The following is an 18820-nucleotide window of genomic DNA, read 5'->3' as shown; positions in this document are numbered from 1 at the left end:
AAAAAAAGATGGCAATATAGGCTTTGTGTAAGTGTCTACGCACTGCTTTATGTAATGAATGTATACAATGAGACTTAAAAGAGAAAGCGACCTGAAAAGCAACTAGCACAAACCAACAGAGCGAGCTCGAGTTGGTGGGTATATAATATGAATAACTCTCCTCCTTTGTCTGTGGTTACAAAAGCCCCTTTTGGTTGTCTCTGATGCGCAGCACTGGTAATGACTTAGCAGCGACCGATTACAATCACACCAGCGACAGATCACTTGGTGCGGAGGTTTAATAAGAAGCTCACGCGTGTAAAAACTCTTCTGATCTATTTCAAACCAGTGAAATTTATCTAGTTGTACCAAGATGGTGAAACCAACGATTAGCACCATTGATCCAGTGCAGGCCGAGAAGGCGGCGCAAAAGGCCAAGGAAGCGGGTATGGTGGAGGTAAGTGCTTGCATCACCAATAGACATGCAGCTCCCGTTGAACATGACGTTGTCATTTGAGATTAGCATCTCCAGCTGATATCGGGGAAAACAAACAGCGGTCGGGCTTGTGAAATCCTAGCTTTTTATACCGCACTTGTTTTTTCATTACACATGTTTAGATGTAGTAAATGAAACAATTCATGTGTTACCAAGCACGACCAGGCAGCGTGCAATCTTCATAATATCTATAGCTGTTCATGGCGCAGCAACATGTGATTTGCCAAGGTAAACAGGATGAAGCTTGTGTGTAGAAGCGGACAACGTCAAAGCCACAGTGATACAGTACACGTACAGGTCGTATGTGAGTTCTCGACTTTACAATTTCGCGCTGGACAAGAGAAAATTTACAAATGGTTTGATTTACTTGCTCAATTGGGCACATGAAGTTACCATCTTAAAACGAGGGGAAATATTAAGAAGTAAAAATAAACCAGTTTAGAGATGTCATGTTAACGCTGCCAGTCTCCTCTCTTCAACTTTGTTACAAAAGCATTTGAATTTATCATAAAAATCACAACTTTTCATAACATTAAATTCCCTATAACAAACTTAAAACGAGAGAGAAAGAGACGTTGGTGTCTGATCGCGAGATTAATAAGAAAAAAATCTCTCTCTCTGTCTCATTGTCTGTCTGCCTCTCTCTCTCTCTCTCTCTGTCTTTGTGTTTAAGGCACGTAAGAATGTAAAAAATTGCTAATTCTACTTGCTTGTCATTAACGTACAAAAAAAAAAGTATTGTAAATCCATGATGTAATGAGCTTTACATAAATGTATATTACAATCAATCATGTCTTGCTTCATTTTCACAATGGAACCAAATGAAATGCGTTACTGTTTGCGGGGAAAAGGGGAAGGGATACTTCTATACAAGAGCGCACAAGCCAATTAGTTTTCAAAAATAGTCATTGCTTTTACAGCCAAAAACATAATTCTGTACATTACGCTGTATTGTTGAGTTAGAATAATGAGTAATATCATAAAACCTGTACATGGCAAATAAACGACACAGTTAGAAACATGGGGTGGGGGAGGGAGTGGGAGGGGGATACCCCCTCCCACGGTAAGGACTTTTTGTAAAAACGGGGGGTTTAAACCCCCGAACAGCCCTCACCCCCCCCCCCCCCCCCCGTAGATCCGCCACTGGCATGAACCTCTGTGTTTAAGAGTACTCTACACCAACAATGCATCGTTAGGATGTGTGCTGGCTTCTACGAGGAAAAAAAAAAAGATAATGTATGATAGATGTGATTACTAACAATCAAGCAGACTTTGAAATTAGATTGTTATTTTCTTAATTTATTCATGGGAACAGCGCTATTAATAATAGTAAACACACAACCTGCTTTATCAAAATGTTTCAATTTTATCATTTTTTTAAATCAATTTATTGATTTTCGAACCAACATGATTCCATACTCGTTTTTCTTAAGTTGACAAATTATTTCAACTTATTGACAATGAATTGCCCTATATCGACGTAATTTTGTCAATCAGTTGCAATACTAAAAAAAAAAAAAATCTCGACAGAAGAATTTCATGAATTTGAATGACAAACTAATATTGTCAAATGCTTGCAAATGAAATGAGGAAAACACCACGACTCTTATATGTTGTTTTTTTTTTAGTCGCATACATCTTTCTCTGATATTGTTTATAGGTCTGTACTTTGACTGTGGCGTTTGTGTTTGTTTGTTTTTCTTCTGTAAAACAAAGTAGTGCTGTAGCCTTACTCATCCAGCTCCAAAGCGTGTGATGTAATGACCAAACTTTGATGATTTTCCCCCTGATCGGACTTTCAGCAGAAATGAACCGCATGCAGTAAATTCCACTTAAAGTTCGTTACTTTAACACGCTACGAAGATGAGTTCTTACCTAATTAAAGCACATTTTATATGTACGACTTCCTCAAACAGATTCCCATCAAAACCGACAAAGAAGAGGTAGAAGTACTAACTGCCGTTGAGGGCGGCAAAACCTGCTGCACAAGACGGGTCCGGAAGCTGGTGTCGGCTCTAGTCGTCGTGGTCATCCTGATCGTGCTCGCCGTCACTCTAGCAGTGGTCTTCCTGGGAGGTGGGCCCTCCTGGCTCTGCGGCACAAATAACGCAGTGGAACAGGTTAGTTAACCCTTTTTGTGCCAATGGGTCAAAATGTCCTCAAATTTCACACACCTATGGACAAAAAATAAACGTGCCATCATACACATGGCAAAAAAGAAAAAGTGGGATAACAATAGAAAAGAAGAGAACTATGCAATCTTCACAGATTCGATGGGGATATTGAGGGAAAAGGAGAAAGATCTATACAAAAGGAGATTATATGTAGAGAAAGATGAAATGAGAGATAGATATACAATGCAAAGTGTGAACAATAGTTTTAATAAAAATTGTTTCCAGACTAAATCGTCTACACTTAGGCCTATTGTTTAATGAGTAAATGTACACACGGACAGAAATAATCTTATATTGGTATATAATGCTTACTTGAGCTGGAAAGATATATAAATAGATATACCAATGAAGAAAAGAAAGGAGAACGAAAAAAAAAATGGAGACCGAGAGGGAGGTCGAGTGGGAGATTAATGCATAGATATAAAGGAGGAGAGAGTGAGAAAGGGAGAAGCACAAAAGTTTACAATTGTTAAGATTTTTGTGTGTGTGTGTGTGGTCTTTGTGTATGGTATGTGTTCTGCTGGTGATTCTTTTGTACATTGTATTTGTCTGTTTTCAACCACCTCATTCCTGTATGATAATTTCATATAGAAGGCGGAAATTTGGATAATCATTATTAAAGGACATGATATATTAGCATAAATCTTAACATATCATCTACGAGTGTATACATGGTATACTTCAAAATAATATGGAGAGAGTCAGATGAAATAAGAGCTCCTGTTTCCCACTTCTACTTTCATCATTTTATATCAATATCTGTGGTGGATCCAGGGAGGACCACACGGGGCGCACACCCCCCCCCCCTGTACTTTTTGTTAAAACAAAAGAAATAAAAAGAAAAAAAATTGGAGCAGGGTGCGTGCGCCCCCCCCCCTTTACTTTTATAAACGCGCCCTCTCTTTACGGAATTCCTGGATCCGCCCCTAATATTAACAATATAGAGTATGGAAGATATAATGGTACTGTATGAACTGCTTGGTTTCAATTCACAGAGCGACCACATGTCATCATGGGAGTGGAAAAAGGGAAAAATGGGGGACATGGACATGGGGAACCCAGGTAAGTTATCTTTACCTCTCCATGGACCTTCTCTTCCTGCATGGGATCGCAGACATAACTTAAAGTGTAAGATGGTGTAATTCAACATTAAAAAAAAAAAAACAAAAACAAAAGCGCATGATTTTTTCTTGCAACCAAATCTTGGTATTGCTTGACCATCTACAGCCGAATTTTCGTTGATGACAGTCACGACTCGTCAGCATGATGTCGTCATGTCATGTCACGTCATGTCATGTCACTAAATCCGTGCAACATTGAAATCATTTGATTTGACCTCAAATGAAAAATGAAAGACTTGCTTGAAATCCAGCAGTTTGAAATTTCAACTAAATAGTATCCGAATGCCAAAGTTGAGGAAATAATTTCTTTTTAGAGATTAGCTAAATGTTAAACATTGGTTTTTCCTTTTTTTTTTCTATCAAATAACTTCCCTATATTTTATTCATTTTTCTTATTTGGGATCAGAGTGAAATTGTTATATCAAAACGAAAGTTAAAATGATGCTTTCAAGCACAGAAATAAAGACAATGTAACATCCATGACACTATTTTCAAAACGGAGAAGAAGTTATCAGATTAAAAAAAAAAATCATAAACTTGTGAGATATAATTAAATGATAAGTGATCATCTTGAAGTTTGAAAATTTCAAAGTTTGGAATGAATTGAAATTGAATCTTATAAGCTGCTGCTTTTATGTTTTCTTGAAATAATTTGTCATATCGTTACACTGCAGGGTAAGAAAGGATGTCCGAAAACTGTTTTTTTTTTCTCTCTCTCTGGCTACACCCTAGAAGTATTAAGGAAATTAAATAATGCAAAACCGTTAATTTCATGTGTTCACCTCAGGGAAACATGGCTGGCACGATGACGACGACGACGAACGCGGAGATGATCACCACGACAGGGATGATGATTTCGACAACGATCGCGATCACGATGATGACGGTGATGGCGGTAACTGGGAGCACGGTGACCGAGACGACGACGGCGACCACCCACGTCCGCCGCACCCACATCCACCCCATGGTCATCATGGTCATCACGGCGACCGTAGTCATGAACGTCCAGAAGAAGACGAAGGAGAAGAACGCGACGTCTAGACATCATGCTCACTCATCAATCATAGCTGATCGGTCACAGGATACTCTCATATTTTATCACGTTTGTCCGTTAAATCGATCAAAATTCAAAAAGTTGATTTATTTCCTCACCTCTATTTTCCTCTTTGAACCATTATAAAAAAAAGATGCATAAGATCCTAAATCATGCTTTTAAATACAGTGTATAAGGTTTGTGTTAGTCATTGTATTCACATCATATCAATTCAAAGAAGCTGTAAGTACTACTGCATTATAACAATTGTTTGAACAAATAAGATACTTGTGTTTGTTTTGATAGTTCTTTGTTTGCACACCAGGAATATCGTAGAAAACATGTCACACGACTGCATATAATTGATGTTATTTATTTTTACCTGGTGAAAAAATACACTTAAATATTGAGATGAGGAGAGGGGGTTGAGCAGATTTAAAACGTGCTGACTCCTCAAAGGAGACAGATTTAGTTAAGGGAAATATTTGGATTGATTCATGTTGTTTGATTCAGTCTATGTGCTGTAATCGCAGGAAACTTGACATCGACTTGCGATGTCAACAGGACAACGACAACAAAGAAAGTCAGTTTTCAGTGACTGATGGGGGGGGGGGAGGGGCGCATCGTTTGCGCCCCTTTACTTTTTTGGGAAATAAAAGACATAGAGAGGAAAAATGAAAGGGATCACGCCCCCTTCAAATCTATGCACAAGTGGCGCGGAAACACACACACAAGAAAAAAAAAAATAAAACACAGAAATGAAACAGATATATTTTTGCCACCCCTCCCCCTTAACGGAATTCTTGGATCCGCCACTGGTTTTATACTGTCTTCTGTGTTTGTTTTTGCTTTTTAGGACATTGAATGTTTACATGTAGCTTCAGATGTGACTAAGTATCAAGTAGTACTCCAGCACTTGACAGATATTCCTTAAGAAGGGTAATCACGTTCGTCACATAAGAATGTATGTCATTCGAACTGTTTTTGTCAAAGACGTGATATTAGACCTTCATAATATTTTGTCGTTAAATGTATACAAGTCATGCAGAGTAAGTTCTTTATTGTTTCTTTGATTGAGGCTGAAAAGTTAGGTGAGAACCGGACATGTGTGAGAGTCACGTCAGATCAGTAGGCAGTCGGTGGCGGGTACTGGCTTGCGGGACGAAGGCTCCATGCTACAGGGGTTTTGAGTAAAAACAGTTTATTGATCCGTCACTACGACGGGTGCAAAATGAATTTAGAAAGCTTCTCTGCTGTATGTGATCTTGCGGTTTAAATGTGAACATGATTATGGCCTGGAAAGAATCGCGCCCCCTAGCGTAAATAATGCGTATTACTAAGGACGAATCGCCTGGTACCTCGCCCTGTTTTTGACGTTAAGCTTTAAACTTCAAGATTAACACTGTTTCATTACTTATTCATGATCATGATGATATTAAAATGCATGGTATTTCATTTCTTTACCGTAGGACATTAAGAATTGGTTGTTCCATGTGTCTGTGCACGCGATTGCTTAAAATGCACCTTACACTTTCACTATGAGTCAGTAATGCTCTGTCAGGCAGGCCTCCAACATATTTCTTCTCATTTCTAGTTGTCAGAAAAAAAGTTTTCAAATCTTTGCATGCAATTATAATATTCAAGTAAACTGATGGATGGCTTCATAGGAGCGCTACAGACAGGGCCACACTACTTTCCTGCATGGCTTGCAAAAACAATAATCCTCTTTTTACGGCAAGTTTTATTAATTTGGTGACTTTTGAATATAAAGATCGCCCTAAAGTACTTTTGAAATTGAGCCCATGGCCTACATTATAATAGGTGGTATTACATTATGTGTTGCTTTCTGTTTCAGCTTATTTTTTTTTTTTTGTATTTTTTTCAATGTGGGTTGGTGGATAGGGAGTGAACCTTGTTTCCTTTAATGCAAACCAAATAGTAAGTGGTATTCCGTCATTTCACCTTGTTATTACATCATTTCTACTAATGGAAACGTATTTATCACTCCTTGGTGTTGTGTTGGAATATGACTCCTCATAACATATAAAATGTCTGAGAATGAGATAAACTTTAAAGTTTAGTTCATTAATCTATATTATTCGATTCACTCATTGAAGGCATATTTGTTTTCAAGTACATTGCTTGTGCTTTGTAAGTTCAGTACTGTGAAAAAGATCTGTAAATAAGAAGTTTACTAAATAGTTATATGAAAATCCCAGTTTTTGAAATGTTTGCCTTGTCGACTTGCGTCTTTTCAGATTTGACTGCCTGTACGATAAGTTGTCTAAACAGTGATTATGTACTGATAGATTTTGAAATACACTCTTTTGTCGAAATAATGTTATCACTTGTGCATTAAAATGCATTTTCACAAGTAACATTACTGCTTTAAGATGATTAATTTTGATTTTTCCTCGTCCTCCAGTTGTAATAGCATTATGGTTTCTAGTCTGTCTCTATCTCTCTCTCTCTCTCTCACTCTCTCTCTCTCTCTCTTCAAAGGATAATACAGAGATTACCCTGTTCCACCAAGTGCATGGTGGTGAGTGCTGATATATATATATATATATATATATATATATATATACATATATATATATATATATATAAGACGATGAAGACAAACAAGTTGACATAATGCATTAGATTCCAACTTCATTTATTTGTAAACCAGATTTTCGACCCTTGCACGGATCTTCCTCAGGGTAACAGTGATATTTGTATTTGAAGCTCAGCACAGAAAAATAATAATAATAACAAAGAAACGCGCCTGGTTGTCAGCTTAGGAAGATCCGTGCAAGGGTCGAAAATTTGGTTGACAAATAAATGAAGTTGGAATCTAATGCATTATGTCAACTTGTTTGTCTTTATCGTCTTCATGCTCTTATTTGTTTGTTTTTCAATCTACCAAACTCGCAAATTGCCCAATTACAAAAGCTACAAAATGCCGCTGCACGTATTGTTTCTTTGTCAAGTAAACGCAGTCATATCACACCTATCCTGAAGAGTCTTCATTGGTTGCCTGTACAGGAGCGTATTTGGTTTAAGATACTTCTTTTGGTTTATCATGTTATTGAGGGGACAGCTCCTGATTACAATGTTTGTTTGTTTCGTCAATACCAACCTTCACGAACTCTTCGATCCTCAACTTCAGGTCTCTTACATATTCCTTTTTCTAGGAAATCTTGGGGGGAACGTGCTTTCGCTCACGCTGGACCAACACTGTGGAATTCACTTCCTCGTGAGCTGAAAGACTCAAGCTCTATAACATTTTTCAGGAGTAATTTAAAATCTGTTTAGCAGTGCATTTTGAAGACCAGTGTCTTTTGAAAACAGACTTTCATGTCTTTTTTTTTTCTGCTTCTTCATCTTCTTCTATTACTGTGATGTACTTGTATTTTCAATCTGTTTGCTTTGATGTACCTATTGTAAAGCGCCTTGAGCATTTAATCAAAGTGGAGAACGGCGCTATAGAAATTGTATGTATGTATTATTATTATTATTATTATTCCAACACGCGGATAATAATACCATTATATATATATATATATATATATATATATATATATATATATATACAGTATACTTTTACACACACACACACACACACGCACACACACACACACACACACACATATATATATATATATATATATATATATATATATATATACATATATATATATATATATATCATAATGGTGGTAGTAGGGAGGTGAAAATCAAATTGCACTTTAGCCACTGAAAACAAGCGTTTTGAATGAACGGCGCCCTCTTTAGCAAGTCCTTAGATTTGATTTCCTTTGTAATGTACACAATGCTCTTTCAGGGCCTCATGTTATTGTTTAGACTGATCTTTAAATTAAAGACGAGAAAGTCTAAAAAGATTCTTTATCTTTTTACTTAGTGATTCATTCCTATCTATTTTGTGTTTTGTGTTTAATGATGTTTTCTGGCGGGTGGTCTGTAAGAATGACGTTGTGTCACGAACACATTGTTATACTGTCTCGACTCCCTTTCTCAACATTCCGAAAACATGATTACTGTTAAAGTTAAATGGATATTTTCCCCTTGTCTGTGAATTCGCAATGAATGCTTTAAGAATGAATCCATTATATAAGACTTGCGACACCTTTTGGAACGGTTTTGTTGACAAATATCAACAAATACCAACAAGGCATAGCACACTTGGTGACACTGTGCCTTATTCCAAGCTTATGTTTAAATCTAAATGTTTACTTTAGGAAATACTGAAAAGGGTAATGCTTAATTTTCATTGCTTATTACGCTTCCTCCTTCCCCTCCCTTGTATCTAAATATGTCTGGGTGTTGTTGTTGTTGTTGTCATGGTGTCGCTGTTGTTGTTTTGATTTCTTTGTCTTGAAACTTTGGCTGGAAATGAATGGAATAAATAAATTTATTGGAAAAGGGTTATATTAGACCGTCTGTAAAACCCTTTCCTTTACTGATTGCTCGCTAATCAAATTGCCTCGGCGTCGCCCAAGTATGGTTTCCATTTGAAGATCTTTCAACCAAAAGGCGCTAAATCCATTGATAAATGTTGGATTTGGCGCCTTTTGGAAGCAAGCTCTTCATTAGTTTTTCATCACATACTTCACACACTCACAAGCAAGCCCTCCCCTCCCCCGCTCACCACACACACGGATACTACTAAACATTCAGATTTTCATGAAGGAATAGATTCTGTCAATAGTGAAGACAAACATTGCCTTACCTGTGTAAAAGAACGTCATCAATAAGAAATGCTGTTTCACAGTCTTGGTCATAGCCGTGCAAGCATTGTTTCCTTTCAGTAATTGTGGTACAAAGTGAACACTATTAAGATAACGTATGAATTTTCAAGGTGTTCAATTTCTTAAAATTTGATGGAATTTCATCCTCCACTTTTTTTTTTGTCTTTGTTTTTCTGCTTGACGAGTGACCATCTCAAGAACGAGTAACTTGTTGTTGTGCGTGCTCTGAAGTATGATCAGAAATTGAGGAAGGAATATTGCACAGAGCAATGGCATAACATCTTTTTTTTTTTTTAACAGTCAGACAGCTGCATTTTAAAGTCATTTTATAAAAATTTTTATCACACTTGAAGAACATTGCTGTATTTTTTTTTCTGATGTGAGAAAATGTCTTACTTTGTGATTTGAAAAGTCTTTTACTCACATTTCTGCCGAAACTTTATGAGAACAAAAAATATTTAAAAAATCAAAGTAAAAAATAATGTATAATATCATATTGTGCCCCCCCCCCCCCGACAGAAGGGCCCGAGCATGAAATTGCGACCCAAAATCAAACTTTGACATGTAACATAAGTTCATGTGATGTAATTATTTTTTTTTTTCTCTTTAAGCGCTCAAGCCTCAGGCGCTTCATAATCTGTTGTGCAGGCGACGATAGAACGCCATCTACGACGTAAACGCACCTAATTTCTCTTCTCTTCTCTCTCCCTCTCATTCTCTCTCTCTCTCTCTCTCTCTCTCTCACCCTCTTTCTCCCTCACCTTTGAAAGCGTTTGTGACGTAAGTGCTTATCCAATGAGTCTCCCCGTAATATCATGCAGATTGTGTTGAATAAATTTTTATCCAAGGCCAGTCTTGTAGGATTCTGCGTGTGCTTTGTATGTGAGTATGATAATGACTGACACTGTGTCTGCTGTAATAGCCAAGAGCGCTCATGCCATACTGGAATATGTTTTCTAAACGAAATCTTCATCTCCCTCTCTCTTTTCCCCTCTCTCTCTCTCTCTCCCTGTTTTATAATATATATATATATATATATATATATATATATATATATATATATATATGTGTGTGTGTGTGTGTGTATATATATATATATATATATATATATATATCAGATGCATATATATATATATATATATATATATATATATATATATATATCAGATGTATATATATATATATATATATATATATATATATATATATATAATTTTTTTAAAAAAGTATTAAAGCGTCCATAGGAAAAATATACAATTTGACAATTTTTTCAAAGCCTTATCCTTGATTTGGGGCCTCAGGTCTGGACTACTCCACAGTAGGGAACACATGGCATAGCGTGTATACATTGAGGACTATACTATCAATACAATTTAGGGATGGTTGACAGGGATGCAAAAGAAAAAAAAATGGGTATATATAGATCGCGGGCCCTGGCGGAATCTAGATATATCTGGGTTTTTTTTTTTCTTTCTAAAAAAGAGTTGTATTTACTTATTAATATACAGAATTTAGTGATATAAGAAGCGTTTTGTGCATTTTGTCAGTTCAATTCTGCATTGAGCCCATATTAATGCATAATCTTAAAAAAGGGCGAGATTGGAGTTTTATCTTAATTTTTTCATGCTTTTTATCAAAATTGCCCCAAACTATCATTAAATTAATTCAACATTTCCCCTTATGGCTGAAAATAGCGTTATATATATATATATATATATATATAGAGAGAGAGAGAGAGAGAGAGAATGAGAGAGAGAATGAGAGAGAGGGGGAGCGATAAACATGTATCATAATCATATATTTAGTGCAATGTATATAGATAGATAGATAGATAGATATAATATAAGACACTAAGTTTTTGTTTGTTTTTTTTTTCGTGGTCTGCCAAAGGGTCCAGAAATCTTCAAACAATACTACAAGGTCATAATCCCCACGTGCTATAGAATTATTATACTCCCCTTGTGATTATCGTACACACGACTTGGATATTGCACATTCTGTTTCATGTGTTTTCATATTCTGGTATGAGTGATGAATATAGTAAGGGTAGTTTTACAAGAGGCTTGCCAACAGTATCAACTCGAGTGATTGAAACTGTTCGAAACAAAAACAGGAACTCGACTCACGATGCCTGAGACAAAGTTGTTTTGATTTAACATTTGACTCTAATTTCCGGATATGTGATATATGACAACAGTGTCTTCGGGGAAGATGATACTGCCTGTACGTATTGGTTTGTACATTCATGAACACATTTTATTTCCTCATTCAATAATCTGTTTCAATCAAAATTAGACTCAATACTTTTCTGCCAAACCTGTTATAAAACGTATTGACCTGATACATACACAGACAAGACCATGTAAACATTATACACAACACAGTGCATTTTATGAGTGTAAAGTTCTATTTCACATAATTCTTTAAGTCGACCTAACATGTTTATGGCCATTTGAGAACAAGACAAAAAATTTCTAAGGTTAATCAACGTTAACAGAATGGCAAGAAATTAATAAACGTCTTAAAATTAATCGGTGTCCCCCATTTAAATCAATGATTCACTTTTATTATTTTTAGTGCATGTGATTCTTTCCAGTTGGGTGAGATTTCAAAACCTGAAGTCTACGGCAAACATATGTTTTCATAATGATGATGATATAATCCATATATCATTATAATATATTTCCAAAAGATCGACTATTATTGAATCATACATAAAGGCACAAACAAAACCATATATATATATATACTCACATGCCTCATTATAAAATGAGAAGAATTACCTCAAAATTTGGTTTTAACGATACATCAGAAAATATATTTCAAAAGAATAACTATCCACTTAGTGATGACTCGGGTAAATCTATGTCTTGTATCACTGAAAGCTGATGTGATATACTTGCAACGTTTGTCATCCTTGAATTAGATTATCACGTGGAAGAGGGAAAGAATGTTATTTGATATATCTTTCAAAACAAAATGAAACAGAGTCATAGGTTAAAGGTGTAGGATCATTTTGTAGACGATCGAACAATGAGGAGGTTAATAATATTTCAAGATCCTGGTCCAGTGTGGACTGGTATGAATACATTGTCATCTTTAACTTTTAAATACTCGGCATCACTCAAGACTATAATTCAGCGAGGAATTCAACAGAATGAGAAACTAAAATGAAATGTTCGCTATTAAAATCCAAGTTCAAACTTTATTTTCACTTTTTTTCAACAAAATGTACAGAAACAATGTGATAAATTTGACATGCGAGTCGTTGAATATATACATAGCCAGACAGGATTAAAATGTTCATATGTACATGATCAGTACAAAAAAAAAAAAGATGCATACACTATATACACTCTGGGAAAAAGGTGGAGGTACCCACTCAAAAGACTATGCTTGTATCGTGTGGGTACCTCTGAGGGAAAGGGGGAAGTAAGGGGGGGGGGGGTGAAAAGCTTACAACTACAAAGAGTGCGGGAAACTGGGAAAGTCGGGAATAGAAGAAAAAAAGAAATCAAAAGTGTGAAAAAGGGGCACAAAAAACAGGGAAAAGAGAAGAGAGAGGGAGGGAAAGAAAAACCTAAATCATTTTGATGCATACCCCAAGGGCGGAAACCCACAGAGACAATTAGCCAAGCGTCTTCGAAAGTGATACAGTGTAAAGCTGCTTTCCAGCGGAAGAGATTGTAACTGTGAGGACGAGAGCACGTATGGAATATACTAGCACGCAGTAACAATGATCGATGCCTCAATAGAACGCAGCCTATAGTAAAGTAAAGGAAGAGAAGATAATGTCGTGCTTACGAAATACATTACAAGATTAAATTCATTCGGTTACATTATAAAACGTCAAAAGAAACATTTAAATCTTTTTTTTAAGGAATTCAATGAAGGTGCATTTTTTTTTATATAATAAAATAATTCATAGGAAGGGAGTTCCAGAATCTTTCATCTGCATAAATAAAAGTCTGCTGAGCTAGTAAGGTTTTTAACAGAGGTAAATGAAATTCATTTGACTGTCTAGTTGGGTATCTATCGTATGTCTGGTAACGCATAAACATGGAGTTAAAAACAAACGGGAGGCAGTTATTGACTTACGTATACATAAATTGCCCCATGAAGTAAAAACAAATCGTTAATTTTCAGAATCTTATTATCAAAGAACAAAGGATGAGAGTATGGAACGGTATTACAAATAATGCGAAAAACCTTCTTTTGTAGCAGTAGAACCCTATCCATTATTGATGCGTGTTTCCCCATACTATAATTCCATAATTTAAATAGGATACTATCAAAGATCAATACAATGTAAACAACGAATGTTGAGGAATATACAATTTTAGTCTATTTATAACAGCTATGTTCCGTGAAATTTTCTTATAGACATTAGCAATATGGAATTTCCAAGAAAGTTTATTATCAACTATTATTCCGAGAAACTTCATGGGAAACATTTTTTTAAACAGCGTCACCTAAACAGATGGCCATATTCAAATTATCTAAAGTGTTACTAAAAAGCATTTATTTTGTTTTTTGGATATTCAAAGACAATTTATTTGCTCGAATCCACTCACATACATTTTGTAACTCAGAATTGACTGTCTGCACAAGAGTATTCGGGTCTTCATGTGAATAAAATACATTTGAATCGTCGGCAAAAAATATGAACGACAACACAACGGACTAAGCACAAAAATCATTAATGTAACCAATAAAAAACAGCAAGCCCAATAAACTACTTTGTTGCACGCCACACTTAGTGCTCTATTATCAGAGTTATGATTGTTCAGAAAAATATATTGTTTTTGTTTGCGATCAGTTAGATAACTCCTGATCCACTCCAACTCTTTCCCACGTATACCATAATGAGACAATTTGTAGAGTCAGATATCATGGTTTATAGTGTCGAAGGCCTTGGAGAAGTCCAGGAAGATACCAATCAAAATGTGAGTGGTTGTCACTTTATGCATGTTCACTTTATCAACTTTATCACTTTATCACTTTATGCATGTTCACTTTATCACTTTATCAACAACAAAGCGTGACAGGTGCTATGCTTTTCTGGGAACCCAAACTGCGAATTTGGAAAAAAAAAAACACCCTACATTTTCAGAAACAAGACAAAACAAGATAATAAGGAAAGAGGCCTATAATTGCTAAAACCTAACTTATTTTCATTCTTATATATGGGAATAACTTTAACTATTTTCATTTGTTCCGGAAACACACCCATTAACATTGACAAATTTAAAATAAGTGCCACAGGATCCGCAACAGAATATATAACACCTTTCAAAACCATATTGCGTATGTCATCATAACCTGAACTTTTTTTGTGTGATTTTCAAACCATATACAATAGCTATAACCTCATACCTAGTGGTAGGAGTAAAGAATATTGAATTCATATTATATTAATAAAAAAAATCAGAGAAATATTAATTAGTATCGGGAATTTCTTGAGCGATGTTTTCTCCAATTGTTGTAAAATATGTGTTAAAAACATTTGGTATATCTACAGAATTATTAATAATTTCATCATTAAATCCTATTTTCGAATTACTAAACTTTCATTTGATATATTCATTGCTTGTTTTGATACATCCCATGTACTATTGTATCACATCTATATCTCTCTAATTGCTAATGATAATATTTTTTTTCTTTTTAATACGCATTATTTCTTTCCTGCTCGTTCATTTTTTTTTTAGTTTAAATACATAAAAATGTATTTTTCCTATTTCCTATTTTCCTAAAGTTCTATTTTTGTTTTCAAAAACTCAAACTCAGTCATAGATTACTGCAAGTTTACCTTTCTTCTTACATATATGAGCAATTGCACTGACTTAATAATAATTCATTATCGCCTTTAAGTATACTAACATAATAATGGATGTACATAATGTCTTTTCTTTTACATAGCAATGTGTTTGAGCTCAGAGACAATGAAAATATGAATGCGATAGAAAACAATTAGAATATATACAAATAAAACATGTTCCAAACTGTTGAGTGATATTCTGTAATGAGTAGTTATATTACGATACTCATTTTGCAGGTCATTGAAAACAAGTGTATTTAATGACACCGCATTTCCTCTTAATCACATTAGATTACCAGATCCGGATTTTTTTTGTACAATCATTGACGAGCAAATAGATCAGGTGAACTCTATGGTGACGTAAGAGCGCTGCTCTTCTGTGTAAATGCGCAAGAAGTAAGTAGGGTGTAAGATAAAACAACAAAAACAAATAGCGAGCAAGAATTCGGTAAACTATTCCGGATAAATGTTAAACCAGTTCATTCAGCCGGGGGTTTCATAAAGAATTTAAGTTTAATAAAAAAAAAAAAAAAATATGTCACACCCAAAATCAATGACAGTTACTAACTGCGCGGAATAATATTGTGAACCGCAGCGTTTCTCTCGTATCAGGTGACGAACGTCTCAAGTGATAGTGACACGTAGTTCTTTATATTGAGATTACAGTACGAGGAAGTTCCATGTCATTTCGGACGTCGACAATTTTGCTACACACATTAGTTTGTCGAGAAGCTGGCTAACAACGTCTCCATTTAGGCATTCATCGGGATTCTTTGGGATCTTATCTTCCATTTCTTATTATGTACTATACTGCTCTTTGCCATTTCTGATATTAGTATTTATCGTCTAAAATCGCAGGATTTAGTTTAGTTGTCGAAGATGTGACCACACCCCGGTGTGTAGGTCAGTGCCTATAGTTCGTGAACATGTATAGTATGCATACAATATGCACATGTATAACATGAATATAACACACATATATGTATAAACACTATGTGACAAATATTAGGACATAAAGTAGAAAAGGAGAATTTTCATTCAATGCATGTGTGTGGATGGAATGATCCTACGATTTCCTTTGCTGTTAGGAAATTTGAATCTTCATTTCTTTCTTCTCGTCAGATTTCTGCAAGAGAGCTGTGAGTAACGATGGTGGTTGATGGTCGACTTTTGCTACTCGTTAGCATCCTTCCCATCGTCATACAACATATTGGTAAGCATTTAATTATCTGATTGAAACATAGCGAAGTCATCATTGTTTCCTGTAAAAAAAAATTATATCCTTCGTCTCGTTTAAGCTACATGTAGCTACTTTTTTTCACTTTTCAATGGCTATGTTATTTCTACTTTGTAGGGACTCGCTTATTACAAACTGTCATCAATAATTCGCAAAAGAAAAAACTCTTTAAGTATAACACCAGTTGTGTAGATTCTGGTAAACGCCATTTGTCTCTTCGTGAAATCTGAGTTTATACCAACGGGAGGCAACCGTGAAGGTGGCTGTTATACATTACTTGATCGGACTGTTTTATGTTGTGAAGTATCATTCAATCATATTTCAACATAAAACAGATTACGCACAATCGTTTCAAATAATATTGATAATTTCGAATGCTTGCCCTTTTTCATCAACTTTCTAACACGTGTTGTTTTTGTACTGTGTAAAAACTAGACTCACTGTCTTTTTTACTTTCTTTCCCTCTTTTTCCCTCTCTCATGACTTTACTGTATAATCAGATGGTATCCACATGACACTCGATGTACCCAGCCCTCTCCCGGCTAACCAAGAGGTAACGGCTGTGTGTTCGGCAGAAGAAGTGTACGGTTCATACCACTTGGCTTGGTATTTGAACGGCGTCCAAATAACGGATGGCGTTACCACCACCCCCACGGTGAATCGAGTTGGCAGGCTATTATAGGGAGTTTGGAAAGTGTAGCCTTCTGCTCAGTCTAAATCATTCCTTTGACCAAAAGATAGTTTTCATTTCCAGATGCACAAAATACAGCATTAGTTTGGCAATTTGGGAGGAGATTAGGTAGAAATAAGAACATTTTGGTGACCATTTTCTAGTCTTTTTCTGCCCATCCGGCCCGCTGTGTGTTCATGGATCAGCGCCAAAATCTACTTCGCTGTCCTTCGACAGCGTGACGTCAGATGACGTAGATGACTTCGGAGAATCTGAGGGGAGAGTATTGCTGTTATACACGGAGTGTACGAAGTGTGCTCTAATGTGTAAAAGAATGATAAAATGAGGCAAAGACACAGATTCAGACAGACACACAAACACACGGACACACACACACACACACACACACACACACACACATATATATATATATAGTATACATAATGGTGTAATATACATATGTCTGCCTTACCGCGATAAGTGTCATGGATTAAAACTGAGACAGTTGCCCTTTAAAAAAAAAAAAAATGGACTTCATCAGCGAAGCCTCTCGTAGAATCGGGTAATATCATTCATGTATAATGCTCTCTCTCTCTCTCACACACACACACACACACACACATGTAATACATCCCTGTCACCCGTTTCATAAAACTTGTCATCAGTGACAACTGCCACATTTCTATGACAAGTTTGCTCTCAGCCAATCAGATGCAAGGATTTCAGTATCTTGTCACATCTATGACAACTTGTCACTTTATGAAACGGGTCCCAGGACAACTTGATGCATATTTTTATGGATAAAACATGTTCATTACCTATTTGAAAGCATAACAGTGAGGCAGGTGTTTTGCTTAAAATAAGATAAATTAGCAGAATGGTATACCTTCCATTCGCTTACCAATAATTCGAAACAACTATGTATTTTGACATATGTCATGGTACATCACAATTATATATAGTTTGTTATTGTCATAATCATATAGAGCATATGTAAAACATATGACTTATACATATCCATCATATACATGAAATTTCAAGTAACAATAGATTACATGAAAGTTCCAGAATTTGAGGTCTGAAATGAAAATGCCACCGTATAGACTGAAAAAAAAGAATAAGAAATGAAGCTCCTCAAAAATGCACACCATGTAGTTGCCTCAACTGAAAGTTCTGCCCCCCCCCCCCCAAAAAAATACAATACAACATTTATGAGACTGAGTTTGAAGTCTCATTGATGATGACAGCGATGTGATGATTCACAGTGTGTGAGTCATATGATTTTAGAAGAAACAAAATTCACTGGATTCCTTCCAAAAATAGCACGATGACGTCATTCCCCTTTCTTCTAGGGACGGAAGTCGACCTTTCACCTAGTGCGGTAATTCGTACAGTTTCTTCCACATAGTGCCACGAAATGTAGATTTATATTGATTTCTAAGCAGACAGGACGTAAATACAATGTCTAAAGAAGTCGATAGCCATATTTTACGAATTTCACTGGCCTGAAATATTCATTAAAACAGAGAAAAGCA

General features: G+C 35.7%; 1 protein-coding gene across 1 annotated transcript; it reads left to right on the top strand.

Moving 5' to 3' along the window:
* Positions 1-352: 352 nt before the first annotated feature.
* LOC140226308 (uncharacterized) lies at positions 353-4831 on the top strand. The gene is made up of 4 exons (XM_072306804.1): positions 353-436; positions 2392-2595; positions 3645-3711; positions 4558-4831. The coding sequence occupies exons 1-4, from the start codon at positions 353-355 to the stop codon at positions 4809-4811; spliced, it is 609 nt and encodes a 202-aa protein (XP_072162905.1). The 3' UTR covers positions 4812-4831.
* The last annotated feature ends 13989 nt before the right edge of the window (positions 4832-18820 follow it).

The sequence above is a fragment of the Diadema setosum genome, chromosome 3 (genome assembly GCF_964275005.1).
Source record: "Diadema setosum chromosome 3, eeDiaSeto1, whole genome shotgun sequence".
Lineage (NCBI taxonomy): Eukaryota > Metazoa > Echinodermata > Echinoidea > Diadematoida > Diadematidae > Diadema > Diadema setosum.
This window is presented reverse-complemented; position numbering and strand designations above follow the sequence as displayed.